General features: G+C 46.4%; 1 protein-coding gene across 2 annotated transcripts; it reads left to right on the top strand.

The window, feature by feature from the left end:
• The first annotated feature begins 870 nt into the window (after window positions 1–870).
• OSR2 (odd-skipped related transciption factor 2) lies at window positions 871–8,524 on the top strand. Of its 2 annotated transcripts, none has more exons than XM_082674456.1 (4): window positions 871–1,251; window positions 5,285–6,053; window positions 7,126–7,225; window positions 8,067–8,524. In XM_082674456.1, exons 2-4 carry the CDS (start codon window positions 5,398–5,400, stop codon window positions 8,139–8,141), a joined length of 831 nt encoding a protein of 276 aa, XP_082530582.1. In that variant the 5' UTR covers window positions 871–1,251; window positions 5,285–5,397; the 3' UTR covers window positions 8,142–8,524. The 2 variants fall into 2 exon arrangements, with proteins under 2 accessions (XP_082530582.1, XP_082530581.1); XM_082674455.1 differs by having other exon boundaries at window positions 7,985–8,524.
• The last annotated feature ends 5,759 nt before the right edge of the window (window positions 8,525–14,283 follow it).

Below are 14,283 nucleotides of genomic sequence, written 5' to 3'. Positions count from 1 at the left end.
TACGTTTCCTGGCAACTGAACAATGAACTCTGTTTTTTGCTGGGAATGAAGATGTACACGTTTGAGAAGCTAGCATAGTATTTTTCTAAATATTTTAAATGACTGCTCTTCACCCATTCCAGATGGGTTCTTTATTGTTTGCCGATGGGTTGCAGATGCCCACCCCTTTAACCAAGTTGGTTAACTGTTTATGAAATGTACATTGGCTGATTAAAAGCTTAAATTTTGGAAGAAATTTCTCCTGGGATATCCCACATATGTCTTTGCAGTAATTACGAAATTAGTCAATTGTCACCTCTATAAACAAACTTCGTTTTGAAAACAGCAGGCGAAAGCAGACTGCAGATACAGTCATAACTGACCAAAAGTATGTACAAAACTATTTAAAATTGGAGGAAGGGTGATATATGCTGGAGAATACAATCTAAAAGTGATTGATTTTACCTACGAATAAGATAGTTACGTTAAACGTGTTAAGATGTGGAAATTAACGGGGCGAGCGCGCCAAGTAAAACTACAGAATGCCCTTTGAGTTTCTCTGCGGGGTCTTCGGGAGGCAGAAAATCAGTTGTTCAGTTTCTAACATTATAAGGAAAAGTGGCACCGAGAAGGAAGGGGGTGGACGTTGTGTTTGTATGTGAGTTTTGAACTGAGTCACCTTGGCTCTGCCTCTGTAACAGGGAAACCTCGAGCAAACCTGTGCCTTTAAGACTCAGTTGCTATCCAAACACAAGTAAACAGAGTGGACCATTAGCGGGCGCCGGGCGCGGAGGCGGAGCCTGGGCGCTGGGGGCCCAGCGCGGCTGCGGGACGCCCGCCCGAAGGGGAGGCGGGGCCGCTACTAAAGCCCGGGTCTCCGGGCCGCGAGCAGCCTGGGGAGGGACGCGGGCGGGGACGGAGCTCGGCTTGCTCGCTGCTGGAGGGTGATGGCCCTGCGAGGCTGCAGACTCAGACCTTACCCCGAGTCCGCGGCGAGAGGCTCGCGGAGGCGCGAGGTTCCGGGCGAGCGCTGAGCGCGGGCTCCAACCGCCCTGGGTCTTTACACATTCTACGACCACTGACTCGGACGAAGGCGAGGATCCGCTCTCGTTTTGGCTGCTCGTTGTCCTCCAGATCATGTCCGCGGCTCCCGGGACTCCGCGCGGAAAAAGAAGTTTGTCCGGCGTGGACCCAATGACCTTTCCAAGCTGTGCGCCTCACTGCCTGGACCAGGTCTGAGTGACGCTGCCCAGGCGGACGTTTCTGGGGGAGGTGAGTGTCCGCTCTGGGAAGGGGCTGCAGCCACCCTAAGGAAGGCAGGCTGGAGGGGGTGCAGGGGGGCGCTCGGATTCTCGGTCCGGCGTGCCACAAGTTCAGAAATTGTGAAAAGAAATCATACGGACGCACTCCCGGGGCATTGTATTTTTCACTTTATCGGATCCCAGGCAAGCCACTCCCAGCTAACACGCAACGACACACGCTTTCACGTACTGTTTTTAGTTTTGCGACATTTAATCTAAGCACTCAGCAAAGCCTCTTCTAAAAGCTGATCTACGTACGTTGAGATAAAACCCCACAATATCATGTTCTTTCTCACTCTGCCATAGTATTCCTGGTCCACCCGTCCGGGGGCAGCCGCGGCAGAGCGGACGGGCCGCGACACACAGTGCCTGCCGAGCCAGCGCGTTTCAAGAGGAAAGTAATAGTTCAGTCCTAGATAATTCTTCAACCTTGTGCCGGCCTTTTGATTTTCCTCCCATCCTCTGGTCCTGGAGGGGGGGGCAGAAGGCAAATCCCCCTGGGGTTTAAACACTCGGATTCTCGAGAAGTAGCAACAGAGCAAGGAGTTGTGTTTGTATGGTGAGGAGGGAGAAAAAGGTGTTTGTGGAGGGTGCGCTGGCTCTGTCTCCCTACCTGTTAGCAGGGAACAAAAGAGGGCTGGAGTTTCCCGGAGCGAAACGGCGCAGACAGCTACTTTCTTTGCTAAACAAACTGCAGTCCTGAGCAGAACAAGAAAATTACTCATGCAGGGGGAGCGAGGGAGCAGAGAGAAACAGAACCCAGATTATGCGGAAGGCATCTTAATTTAATTAACTCCTTGGGAAGGCAGAGGCGCAGCGAAGGGGCAGGAACTTCGCGGCCCTTTCTCTCTGTTCACCTGATCCAATCTGGCCATTTTAATTTTATTATTTATTTTTTAAAATGATCTCCTTAGATCTACTTGGAGTATAGCTCTCTGATTAATGTAAAATTTTATTGTGGCTTGGGCTGAACTTCAGCAAGCCTACGGATCCATCAGTCATTTTTCTCAGACACCACCCCACAGGTGTTAGCAGATGACCCCTGATTGTATACGATTTTTAGATAATAAAATGTCATAACACATTACCAAAGAGCGAGCCTCCTTATCAAATTACCACTATTTTTTTCTCCAGTGTTTTGAAAGCTTCACTGAACTGAAATTAGTACGTACACCTCTCACTTGTTGACAGCCAGTGAACTAAATTTTACAAAACTTCTGTACATGTCTGGAAATTCCTGTGAAGAAGGCTGATGAAAGAAAACTAGTCTCAGTTCCACGGAAATATTTATGTCTTTTCGTTGGTTTACGTTTCTCTCCTTGCAAAATTAAAAGTAACCAATGGTCTGAAACGGGATGGTGTAGAAGTGACAGCAGATGATGGTTGTTATTGCCTGAAACTGAGTGTGAGAACTACATGCTCAGCTCTAGACAAAACGAAAGTACTTTAGATCTCTGCATTGACTTAAAATATCTTTTGACATATAGTTCCAGCTACTCAGCAGGAGAGTGGAAATCTAAACTCCCTAATTCTTCATGGCAAAAATGTTTAGTGGATCTTTGGGGTTGCTCTGTTTGTGAAGGATTGCTCTTCTTCTATGAAGAAACTATTTGTCCTGCAAATTAAAACGAATACACACCATGAAATAGCACTTTTGTGCCACCATGAAGCTGAATTATAAAAGAGGCATTAATTTGGGGTTATAAACCATTTGGTGAAAAGGGAAGGAAGATGGCACTCAAGTTTCTGCTGACAGAATTAACGTATAACCTTTATGGCAGAGTTCGCTTTGTGCATTTGGAATCAAAATCACAGGCCATGATATTCCTTCAATCGATAACACACCCCACACACATGCACGTACATACACAGAGAACGTGGTGGGAATTGCACTTTGCCTTCTGTGTTTATTTCTAAGAAATCCAGTCTGGGAAAACACCCAAATAATAATTTAGGTTTCCTATGTGGGGAGGCCAGTTTTTAATACTAGGGGAAAAATAATATTTTGAATCTCTAGAAAATCCTCCTATGCAAAAAGAAGGAAATAAAGGTATAGCTTATGACTTTTAATGGAAGAGGAAACAAATTGATTACCAGAGATGTTTGTAGAATTTTTTTTTTCTACCTCTCTAGGAGAGGGCTTGAGGGTTGCCACTGAACAAAAATGAATTGTGATTTGTTGTGGGAAAGTTTATTAGTAATGGAGGTTTACAGTTTCGGTTGAACGGTCTGACTGAGACCCTCTGACTGTTACACACCTCTCATTAACTCCCGGCCTCAACTCCCAGACCGCATACCACTGGGCAGAAGCGGTTCATTAATAAATCCCTGTCTCCAAGCCGTTCCAAACAGGAGAGGAGGGAGGGAAGGTGTGGGCCTCGCGGAGGCGGCCAGATTCTGCCTGGCCAGAGCGCTGTGTCATTAGCGCAGCCCTCTAAGCCTGCCCCCAGATAGAGCCACAGGCAAGACTTCACAACACGCTAGAGAAGAGCATTTCAGGCGCAGAAAGGGCTGGTGGCAAGGATGTCTGGACAAACTCTCCCATCTTCCTGCTGGGTTCAAAAGCCAGGCATAAAGGTTGATGGCTCAGATAGGCCTGCCTGCCCCTCTCTAGGGAAAGCGCTTAACTGTGAGTCCCAGCCTCTGGGGAGCCACCTTCAGAGGCAAGGCCCAAGGCCACAGAGCTGGCAGAACTCTCTGCTAAAAAGGGGCTGGTAGTGGGAGAAGGTGGAAAGCATCTGAAAGCAGATGAGGTGCCCCGGGAAACTGGGTCTGAAAGCAGACCTCCGTGTTGGCACTGGGGGTTCAGGGACAAGCATGTGCGTGCGCCCTGCTCAGGCCCAGGCCGCAGACCCGGGCCGGCTTCCCGGTGGCAGGAGCAACGTCGCACTCAACTCCAGGCCGACAAGCAAGCTTCCTCCAGGCAGGCAGAGGCGCACCGTACCCGATCTGCTGTGGCTCCCCTGCTGTGCCTTCCTTTTTTTTCCTCCCCGGGGAACACTCTCGCTTCTCCTCTCTTCTCTTTTGCTGGGGCCTGGCGGGTGTAGGAGTCTCTCCTGGTGCCAGGTCGAGAAGCGCTCGGGCCTCCCGAGAGCTTGGCGCTCGGTCCTGGATCGGGGACTTTCTCCACCCCCGCAACACCCCACTGAGCCTGAACCATCTGGAAGGGATCTAGGTGGGGGGTGGGAGGAGACGGCCCCTGGGAAGGTGGAAGGGGTGATTCTAGGCCTCACCGGTCCCCGAGGTGTCACTTTTCTTTCCTGTGGCCCGTCACCGCTGATAAATGGGACAGAGGCAGAGGAAGGAAAAAGAAAACCTCTGAGGTCAGCGCCGGGCGAGGCGGGCCTCTCTGAGGGCCCAGCAGCCCCAGGAGCGCAAAGCGCCCCCGGCTGCGTTCCACCACCCCAGGCGCGGTCCGGGTGAACGGCGGTCGCGGGGCGGGTCAGCGGGCTCGGGGCGCAGCGCTAGGAGCCGCCCGGCTGAGCCAGGCCCTCAAGCCCGGGTCAGACCCACAACCCAACGTTCCCCGGGGAGCTTGGAGGCACAGCGGCAACAGAGGCTCAGCCCGGGCCTGTGGGCGCTGGCACAGCGGGGTGTCACGGATGACCAAGCTTCACCCGATCGGGTAGGGGTGGGTGGGCTGGACTGGGTGCCGCCTCTGCTGGAGCCCCTGCTCACCTTTCTTTCTCCCCGGACCGGGTCTTCGGCTCCTCGAATCAGTGCGTGCCTGGCATCCGATTTTCCCACGGGCGACCCACTCGCCGCCAGGGACCACTTTTGCCCCGCCTGATACCCTGGCCCCGGGGGCTGAGCTCGAGCTTGGTGTCGACTCGCCCGCGGGGCAGGCTCTCCGAGGTTCCCTCACCACTCCGTTTGGGGGCCTCGGAGTGGGTGGGGAGGAGGACTTAGAAGGAAGGTGTTGTAACCCAAGCGGCGCCAAGGGACAGACCGAGCAGGCTTGGATAATAGTCACGACTTTCTCTCTCTCCCCCGACCATTTTTAGGGTTTTCTCTGCGTGCCGTTGTCCTCCTGGGTTTTCGCCGGAGCCCCACGCCCACCCGCCTCTGAGTCCTGGAAAAAAAGGGTGGCTACCTCCGCCCCCCAGCACCCCGGAAAATGGGGAGCAAGGCCCTGCCAGCGCCCATCCCGCTCCACCCATCGCTGCAGCTCACCAATTACTCCTTCCTGCAGGCCGTGAATACCTTCCCCGCCGCGGTGGACCACCTGCAGGGCCTGTACGGTCTCAGCGCCGTGCAGACCATGCACATGAACCACTGGACACTGGGGTACCCCAACGTGCACGAGATCACCCGCTCCACCATCACCGAGATGGCGGCGGCGCAGGGCCTCGTGGACGCGCGCTTCCCCTTCCCGGCTCTGCCCTTTACCACCCACCTCTTCCACCCCAAGCAGGGAGCCATTGCCCACGTCCTCCCAGCCCTGCACAAGGACCGGCCCCGTTTTGACTTTGCCAACTTGGCCGTGGCCGCTACGCAAGAGGATCCCCCTAAGATAGCAGACCTGACCAAGCTGAGCCCGGGGCTGGGTAGCCCCATCTCGGGCCTCAGTAAATTGACTCCGGACAGAAAGCCCTCCCGAGGGAGGTTGCCCTCCAAAACGAAAAAAGAGTTTATCTGCAAGTTTTGCGGCAGACACTTTACCAAATCCTACAACTTGCTCATCCACGAGAGGACCCACACAGATGAGAGGCCGTACACGTGTGACATCTGCCACAAGGCTTTCCGGAGGCAAGATCATTTGCGGGATCACAGGTAAGGTGGGGAAAGAGGTTGGCCTGGGGAGGGAAGGACAGTTTATCCAGAATACCGAATCCTGATAGACATTGCAAGCGTCACTAAAATTCCCTTTGAACTAGAATATATCCCCCAAAGCCCTCCCCAGCCAGCCACAACCAACCCTCCAAATTTACCTTTGTCCTCAGCGGGCCCCTGCTGCCTGTTCTTGTTTGGGATGCAGGAGGGCCACCCCATCCTTAGGTAGTTAAAATCTGCTGGGTGGCCTTGGTCCTGGGATCGGTTTTCCAGTTTCCACCTGGTCGACCTTAGCGGGTGGGGCAGGTAGAGCCAAGAAACCTTGAAGACCTTCCTCTGGTGGGTGCAGGTCCTGCCTGCGATAGGACCATTTCTGGAAATCTCCTCGGCCACCTCCACTGGGTTCCCTCCCTTCCCTGACTCGCCCCCAGGTGCGCCCGAGAGCCTGCCACAGTGACCTTTCTTTAAACTTATTTGCGGGGGTCTTGAGATCACTGAATTTAGAAACAGCTCTTCACATTCCCTCCACATCTTCAACTATGCATTAATCAAAGGCAATTGAAGAAATACTATAATGTAAGTGTTTTCATCCAGTAAAAACTTCCCAGGAGTGGGGGTGAGAGTATCTTTTCCCTGGACTCTACTTGCTGTTGTTACCCCAAGGTAGGACTGCTGTACCGATCCTCCGCGGCTTTTAAGGGATTCGCTAAAATTAGTCCCCCTAAACTTGGCCTTGCCTTATATCCTGATTTGACCCGTTTAAATCCCAGAGAAAACCGTAGAGGCCAAGAAGAGCTCGTTCGGCATGATTTCGAGCTCCAAAACACGCCAGAGAGGGCGATCAAGTGTAGATAAAGCCGGCGTCCGGTGAATGTTTTGAAGAGTCTGTTAGTTGAGGTTAACCATAAACAGAATTACACGGGGGGGGGGGGGGGGGATGTAAAAACATAAATAATGGAAATCCTGTTTCTTTTCTTTTTTTCCCTCATGACTTCGTTTAAAGTAATTGCCAAAAGAAACTCCTCACCGTGATGTTAAAGCCATTTCAATGAAACCTTATATTGATTTTCAGGTATATCCATTCCAAAGAAAAACCCTTCAAATGTCAGGAGTGTGGGAAAGGATTTTGTCAGTCTAGAACTCTGGCTGTTCACAAAACTTTACATATGCAGGTAAGTTTGTTTTCTTGTTTAAAAACAGTGACTGGTTCTGTTTTATCAGTTTTGCTTCTAGAAAAGGTGTTCAATGGCAGGGTCTTTCTCATAAAAGGCTCTGTTTAGATCAGTTTTCTAGGTGGAGAAAGCAGCACCCAGTTTTTCTATACATGAAATTAATTTTATTTAACAGAAAACATTTATGTGTTTTTCTTAAAGAACAAGCCACTCTCACTATTCTAAAATCCTAATTTTAGAATTATTATTTTTTTCACCTGATGTGCCCTGCATTTAAAGCTTTCGTGTTTGGGAGGAAATAAAGGTAATTTTGATAATGGAGGCATGGTGAAATCCCATACGTTCTCTCTCCCAGGGGCCTCATAATTTGTAGTTTTCAGAACATTGAGGAATAGTTTAATTTTCCACCAAAGAGGAGCCTTATTACCCGAGAGAATGTCGTTCCTTAAGAGAGGATTAGAGTTTTTCCTCCCCCTTTTCCTGCCTATGACATGGTGATGAAATGTAAAGAGCTGGAAATCACAAAGCCCACCGCCAGTGGCCACTGGCGGTTATCAGTGTAATCCGGTCCCTGTGTGTGCCTGTGCGTGTGTTTTTGTGATTGGAGGATTAGGAGCACAGATGTGTTCCTGCAAGTCTCCTCTTTGTTGTCGTGCGCGTGTTCTGTTAACGTTGTGATACCGATAAGACAGAAACTATTGAGAAGGGTGCCGTGGTGGTGTGAAGGATTAATCCTTTGCTTGCTTCACATCTGAACAGGAATCTCCACACAAATGCCCCACATGTGGAAGAACCTTTAATCAGAGAAGTAATCTGAAAACTCACCTTCTCACCCATACAGACATCAAGCCCTACAGCTGCGAGCAGTGCGGCAAAGTGTTCAGGCGAAACTGTGATCTGCGGCGGCACAGCCTGACTCACACCCCGCGGCAGGACTTCTAGAGAAGCCCCGGATCTGTCCCGGGCCACCGCCGCCGCTCCCCTCCCCAGACACCTCTCCACGCCTCCCACCCGGTGGGGGGGCACCCCCAACCCTTCACTGACCCCCAGCTCTTCCCTGGCTGCAGCCACACCGGCAGCTCCAGGGGATTAACTCTTCTTCCCAAGGACTGAGAACTGTAGAAAGCCACACAAGTACATCCTTTCACAAAGAGCATATGCTAGTTTCTTGTAGATATTCACAGCTCATTTTAGAGCTCTGTACATAATGTCGTGGGTCTCTGTTTCGTTGTTTTGTTTTGTCTGTTTTTGTATCTTGTTGGATGCACCTAGGTATGGAAAATGGAAACCAAATTTATCTTTAAAGACTGTATTTTCAAAAATAAAATGTTTTCTTGTTTGTTTCAACACTCCTGCAAAAGTGCCTTGCTATTTGACTTCTGTTTTTCCTCTGGATTCTGGAAGAGTGGCATGTCTCTGAAATATTAAATATTGAAGGGCATTCTTTATCCCGAGGTTTCAAAAGTAAGACTTCTCACAGTTCTCTTACTGAAACTTCATCTCTTCCCGTTTCATACTGTGGCATTTTGGAATTGGTCAACTGTGCTGTCTTTCTGCTTTTTGAAGATATTAAAATTGATACCCATGAGGTTTTTCCTCCCCTTTTGTTTATTTTAATTCCTTGTGTATTATTCCTTCAGATAAAAGCAATATAATAATCATTATTAATAACAAGGCAACTCCAATGGCTGACCCATTTGAAAACACAAGGTGGGAAGAAGCATAAGGAAAAAGAAGAGAAGGGAGCTTCTCACCACTTCACTTTTAGAAGTCATTGACCTATTGTCATAGTTTATGATGGGCAACTTCTCTTGCCATTAGACTTTGAACACAATGATTTAGCTCTATAGACAGAGACTTTACCCCACCTTTGGGGGAAAAGTCTAAAATCCTGCTACAGAAGAATGCAGGCAGGTACAACCTTCAGAAGATGGGGGACAAGAACAGAAAGGAGAGACTACTCAGCTATGTTTGCACAAAATATTTTTTCCCAAGGGTGGAGACCTTTTTTCTCGAAGGTTCGTATTTCTCTGCAAAGCAAACTGAGTTAGATCACTAGCAAGGTTTCCATCACTGGTTGGCCTTTTGTCCCCGGGAAAATGCCAGAAGTACAGGTTATTCTGTGTATAGAGCTCATGGCAAATATGTAATCACCTTCTGAGGCATTTCAGTTCTTTCCCAAATGATTCTGGTGGAATATGACACTAATACAATGACAACCCCGTGTAGGATTTGAGTGGAAGGCTTTGGATGCAGACAAACAGTAGTACTATTGCAGAGTCCAGAAGGGAAATAATTTCACTTCAAGAAGGAACATTGGAGGAACTTGTGGCCCAGTGGCTCTGCTCTTGCAAACTTTAATACTGAGCAACAGGGTGAACTAGTTATCCTCAGATTTTTTTTTCATTTGTGTATTTGCGTGGGCATGGAATGTTTCATCATCAGGGAGATACCAGACAAAATGCCCTATGTTTGTACCTTAGAATCCTCCAAAAGAGTAGGTAGTGATTTGAGGACTAGACTAAAAATTTCTCACCTGTGCCTTACTCAAAACAGCTTACGAGGCGGTTTCAAAAACTGTTCCTGACTCAGGGCTTATTCTGTTTGCGGGGTGCTGGCTGGAAGTCACTTCTCCTTCTCATGAGAGATCAATTCTCTGCAACAAAATGTCCACTCACTAAGTCTGTGTGTCTAATGCTCACACAAATGCATTTCCCAACATGGGATGGGCCCAAAGGCTTCACTGGGGAGGGGGGGCAGGGATGGAATGTGGGGATGCATGTGTGTGTGGCATTTAGAGGAATGAAACTGTTTGTTTTCTTTTGTTTGTACAGAATTAACTCAGTGACCTCCCTACCCCTACTCCCTCAAGATCCTGCCCACCTTGGCACAGAAGATTTGAATACTTTAGGGCAGGGTTACACATTGACTGTCCCTAGAGCTCCCCTAATCCAGCAGGCTTTTTCCATGTAGTCAGCCTCACTGCCCCACCCACTACAACTGACTACCAGTGACACAGTTCCGTAGCACAGGGTTCAGTCGAATTATCAAAGATTGACCCTTGCTCGATATCAAGCTCAGGCATACCCTTGAAGTCCCTGTCACAGGGAAATACAGATAGGTGTAACCAGAATACTCTTCCTCCCCATTTATTTTTTATTGAAAAAAATGGAAATCAGAAGTGAATGAGGAAAAACAGAGAAGGTGGAGAAAGCAGTTTCCCTTCCCATATACACGCTATCAAAAGTTCAGGTAAATTTATATATAATTTATTTATGCAGTTATTTCTTTAACAAATGTTTATTATGTGCTTTTCATGTGCCAAGCCCTGTGCTAGTTTCCAATGATTTTCATGATCAGTTTCTGCCTTTCTGCATTTAGGGGCACATTTTTGGGATCTTGACTACTTAGATAATTAAAAAACCTATAATAGGGCTTAAATTAATGGACCTCTTCAATCTGGAGTCTTAAACCCAGCGTCCATCTAGATTCAGAAAGGATCCAGTCTCAGAGTAGACTCCACATTCTTCATGATGACAGGTAAACTTTTGAACAGTGGGCTCCTCTCCACATTCTGAGTTTTGTTTTCTTCTTCTTTACACATCCAAGTATGCAGGAAATGATTCTTACATGAGACGAACTTATGAGACATCATGGGGGAAATGATATCTTGTAGCTTATGAAACTGATTTGCTGTTTTTTGGGGGGGGGGTTTTGGTTTAGAAAAGAGTCATTATCTGAGATTTAGATTAGCCCATGTTTTCATTACACCCTCTACCATAGTCAACTCATGAATCAATACTTCTGGCCAGAGACCAGGAGTGGGAAATATCACGAGTCATAACCACAGTGCTGAAGAACTTCATGAACAACAGTTAAGTATTTAGTTATGACTTTAGTCTCATTTTGTAATCTATGTGTGGGATTTAAAAAATAAGTTTTGTAAATGAATTACATTGTAATCAATTGTTAATATAAAATTCTGAATGTGTGTTAGGTGTACTTATTGATGCTAATATTGAAATGTAGATCCTTGGGCTTCCCTGGTGGCGCAGTGGTTGAGAGTTCGCCTGCTGATGCAGGGGACACGGGTTCGTGCCCCGGTCCGGCAAGATCCCACATGCCGCGGAGCGGCTGGGCCTGTGAACCATGGGCGCTGAGCCTGCACGCCCGGAGCCTGTGCTCCGCAACGGGAGAGGCCACAACAGTGAGAGGCCCGCGTACCGCAAAAAAAAAAAAAAAAAAAGAAAAGAAAAGACATGTAGGTCCTTGTACTACTAGTGCTTGATAAATGTACTGATTAAAATTATTATTTTGACAGGCATATCCTCTCTTACATGAGGAAGCTTTCCAAAATTTGACTCTAAGACAACTAAATATTTAAAAAGTAAACATATTTAAAATCTCAAATTATAAATGGGCCCAACCATTACTAGTGATGAAACCAGAGGCAGTTACTGGAGGTTTCTTCTACTGCTCATTTGTCAGATATTAGCATAGACATTTGAACTTCTTCACTTAAATCATGTTCAGTCAGGGACCCTTGCCCCAGTTTTGATTCTGGAAGGCCCTTGGGAAACATTAGTTCTTGAATATTGTCAATGTGATAGACTAGGTGCATTTAGATTAAACACAGTGTAGAATCCACAGCAAATTTTAACATGAGAAGTGAATTACCATGGCATAACGGACTGCCTTTCTTATTACCAAAGTAATTTTGTTATAATAAAGTGAAAAAGTTGATGAAACCATGTAACACTGCAAATAGGAATAGCTTTTGTATTTCAGAGGATTATTTATGTTCACCCTTAATAGCGTGTTACGTTGAGACTGTATTTCCCAATTTTTCCTTCTGAAATGTAACTTGCCACTGATAACCACCTCTGCTGACAGCAATGAGCAATAAAGGGAGTGGAGATTCAGAATGATTCAGCTTTGATGACCTGAGATATTTCAAGTTCATTCCTGTTTCTTTTCTTTAATGCTTGCTTTCTTCCCCCAACACAAATTACATTACTATCTAGGCTATGTAACTTTTTTATTTCTTGAAACTATCCAAGGCAAAAGCAATAGTGAAAAACTGTAAGTAACACAAGTAGCCTACAAGAGGAAAATTGTGTAGGAAGTTATAATGCTATATCTGTTAGGATGCTTTCTGTTGCAAGAAACAGAAAATCTGACTTAAAGGGGCTTAAACAATAGGGGATTTATTTTCTGACCCAACAAGAAGTCTCAGGTAGGGTCCAGGGATGTGTGATTGATTGGAGTGACAAGATCATCCCGAGCCCAATTCTTCCTACTTTCCTCTTTTTCCATCTTCATTGTGTAGCTGGCTCCCTTCACGGCCACAAGATGGATGCAATAGTTCCAACCACCAGCTCTAGTGTTTCCTTCTCACACACAACCCATAGGCAGAAAAGGGGGTTACCTCTTTCTTGTTAACCACTTTTTAAGAACTAAGAATCTCTCCCATAAATCCAGTCTGTAGACCTGCCCTCATATCTTATTGGCCAGAATTAGGTCTCTTGCTCCTTCCTTAGCCAATCACTAACAAGGGAAATAGAATTACACCGTGATTGACTTAGACTACAGAAAACTCACCTTCTGTGCACCAAATGGTGCCAGCATTCCCTGAAGTTCTTGACTGCCTGAAAGACCTGAGCTCTGTTAGCAAGGAAGAAAGGAGAACTGACTATTGTGAATATTAAGCAGATGTTAAAAATGAAGTTTCCATTAATAACCGTATGTTGGAAGAGGCTTATGTTATAAAAACAGGATATTTAATGGTATATACAGGTATCCCCTGCTTTTTGAAAGTTCGCTTTACTTCACTTCACTTTCACAAAAGACCGACATTAGTACCTGTTCTTGCTAACTGGCAAGAAATCCGAAGAGGATTTTCACTTTTCCAAAAAAAAGGAGAAAATAGCATTCAGTATTTGTTTTGCAGGAGCTGGAGAGTGGCACCACCGAGGTCCTTCTCCGGGAACCAGACTCAGCATCTCAGCATCGAGCGGCCATAGCTTTGAACTCTGTCTCTGAGCATCTGTGCTTTATCTCAATTTACTTTGTGCATGCATTAGCAAATTGTGTGCTAAGGTAATTGTTTCTTTGCTTTACACCATTTCTTAGGAAAGGTTTCTCAGAAGGCTCTACTTCTGCATAGTGGGGTAAACTATATAACCAAACAAAACCTTCAAGAGACTAAGCAGAAACAAAGACTAGCAGAAGATATACCAAAATGTTAACAGGAGCTATTCACAAGTAACAAATTAAGGGTACATTCTTCTTCTCCTTTTCTTATTTTTCAACTCTTCCACAATGAATATATGTTACTGCTATAAAGGAAAACGGTAATAAAGGTTATTTTTAAAGTCCAAGATAAAGGCTTAATTTCCTCAATATTTTAATATTTCATTTTGCTTTATTGCTTCTGACCAGTCTTTGCTTTTGTCACTTTTCACATCTACCCTCATGCTTCTTCTAAACCATTCCTTTAATTTAGTTACATATTTACTTTAACTTTCCTTTTCTTTCTTCCTTGATTTCTATTCAAACCTCCTTTTCCTATCTTTTCTCTTCTCTAGGTTTCTGTATCCTGGTCCTTTTTTTCCTCCCCTTTAAGAGCTCCAATAATTCCAGCTCAGTGTTCCTCCAGGGTGTGATCATTAGAATTACCCAGGGTACTTATTTCTGGGCCCTCTCTAATTCAGTGGGTGAGTTGGAATTCCTGGTGATAAAGACCCAGGACTCTGTATTTTAAACAAACACTTCAGGTAGTTCTTAAATGTATTAGAAACTGAGAACTTCTGCATTAGACATCATCATCCCCTTTATCTTATCCATCAGCCATTTACTATGTGCCTACCAGAATAAACATAAAACAAACCTCAACCCCCCCCCCCTTTTTTTTTTCTCACTGTCCTGGAAGTTGTCAATTTTTTCTCTTTCTTGGTTCCTACTACTCTTCCATGGTCTCTCCATCTACTTTTTCTTTTCTATTGCTGCTGTCCACAAATTTGATTTTTCCTTTTTACATGAGTAGATATCTTTTGCTT

Source organism: Grampus griseus, assembly GCF_964374135.1.
Source record: "Grampus griseus genome assembly, chromosome: 17".
Lineage (NCBI taxonomy): Eukaryota > Metazoa > Chordata > Mammalia > Artiodactyla > Delphinidae > Grampus > Grampus griseus.
Note: the sequence above shows the minus strand (reverse complement) of the source record. Positions and strands in the feature narration are given on the sequence as shown.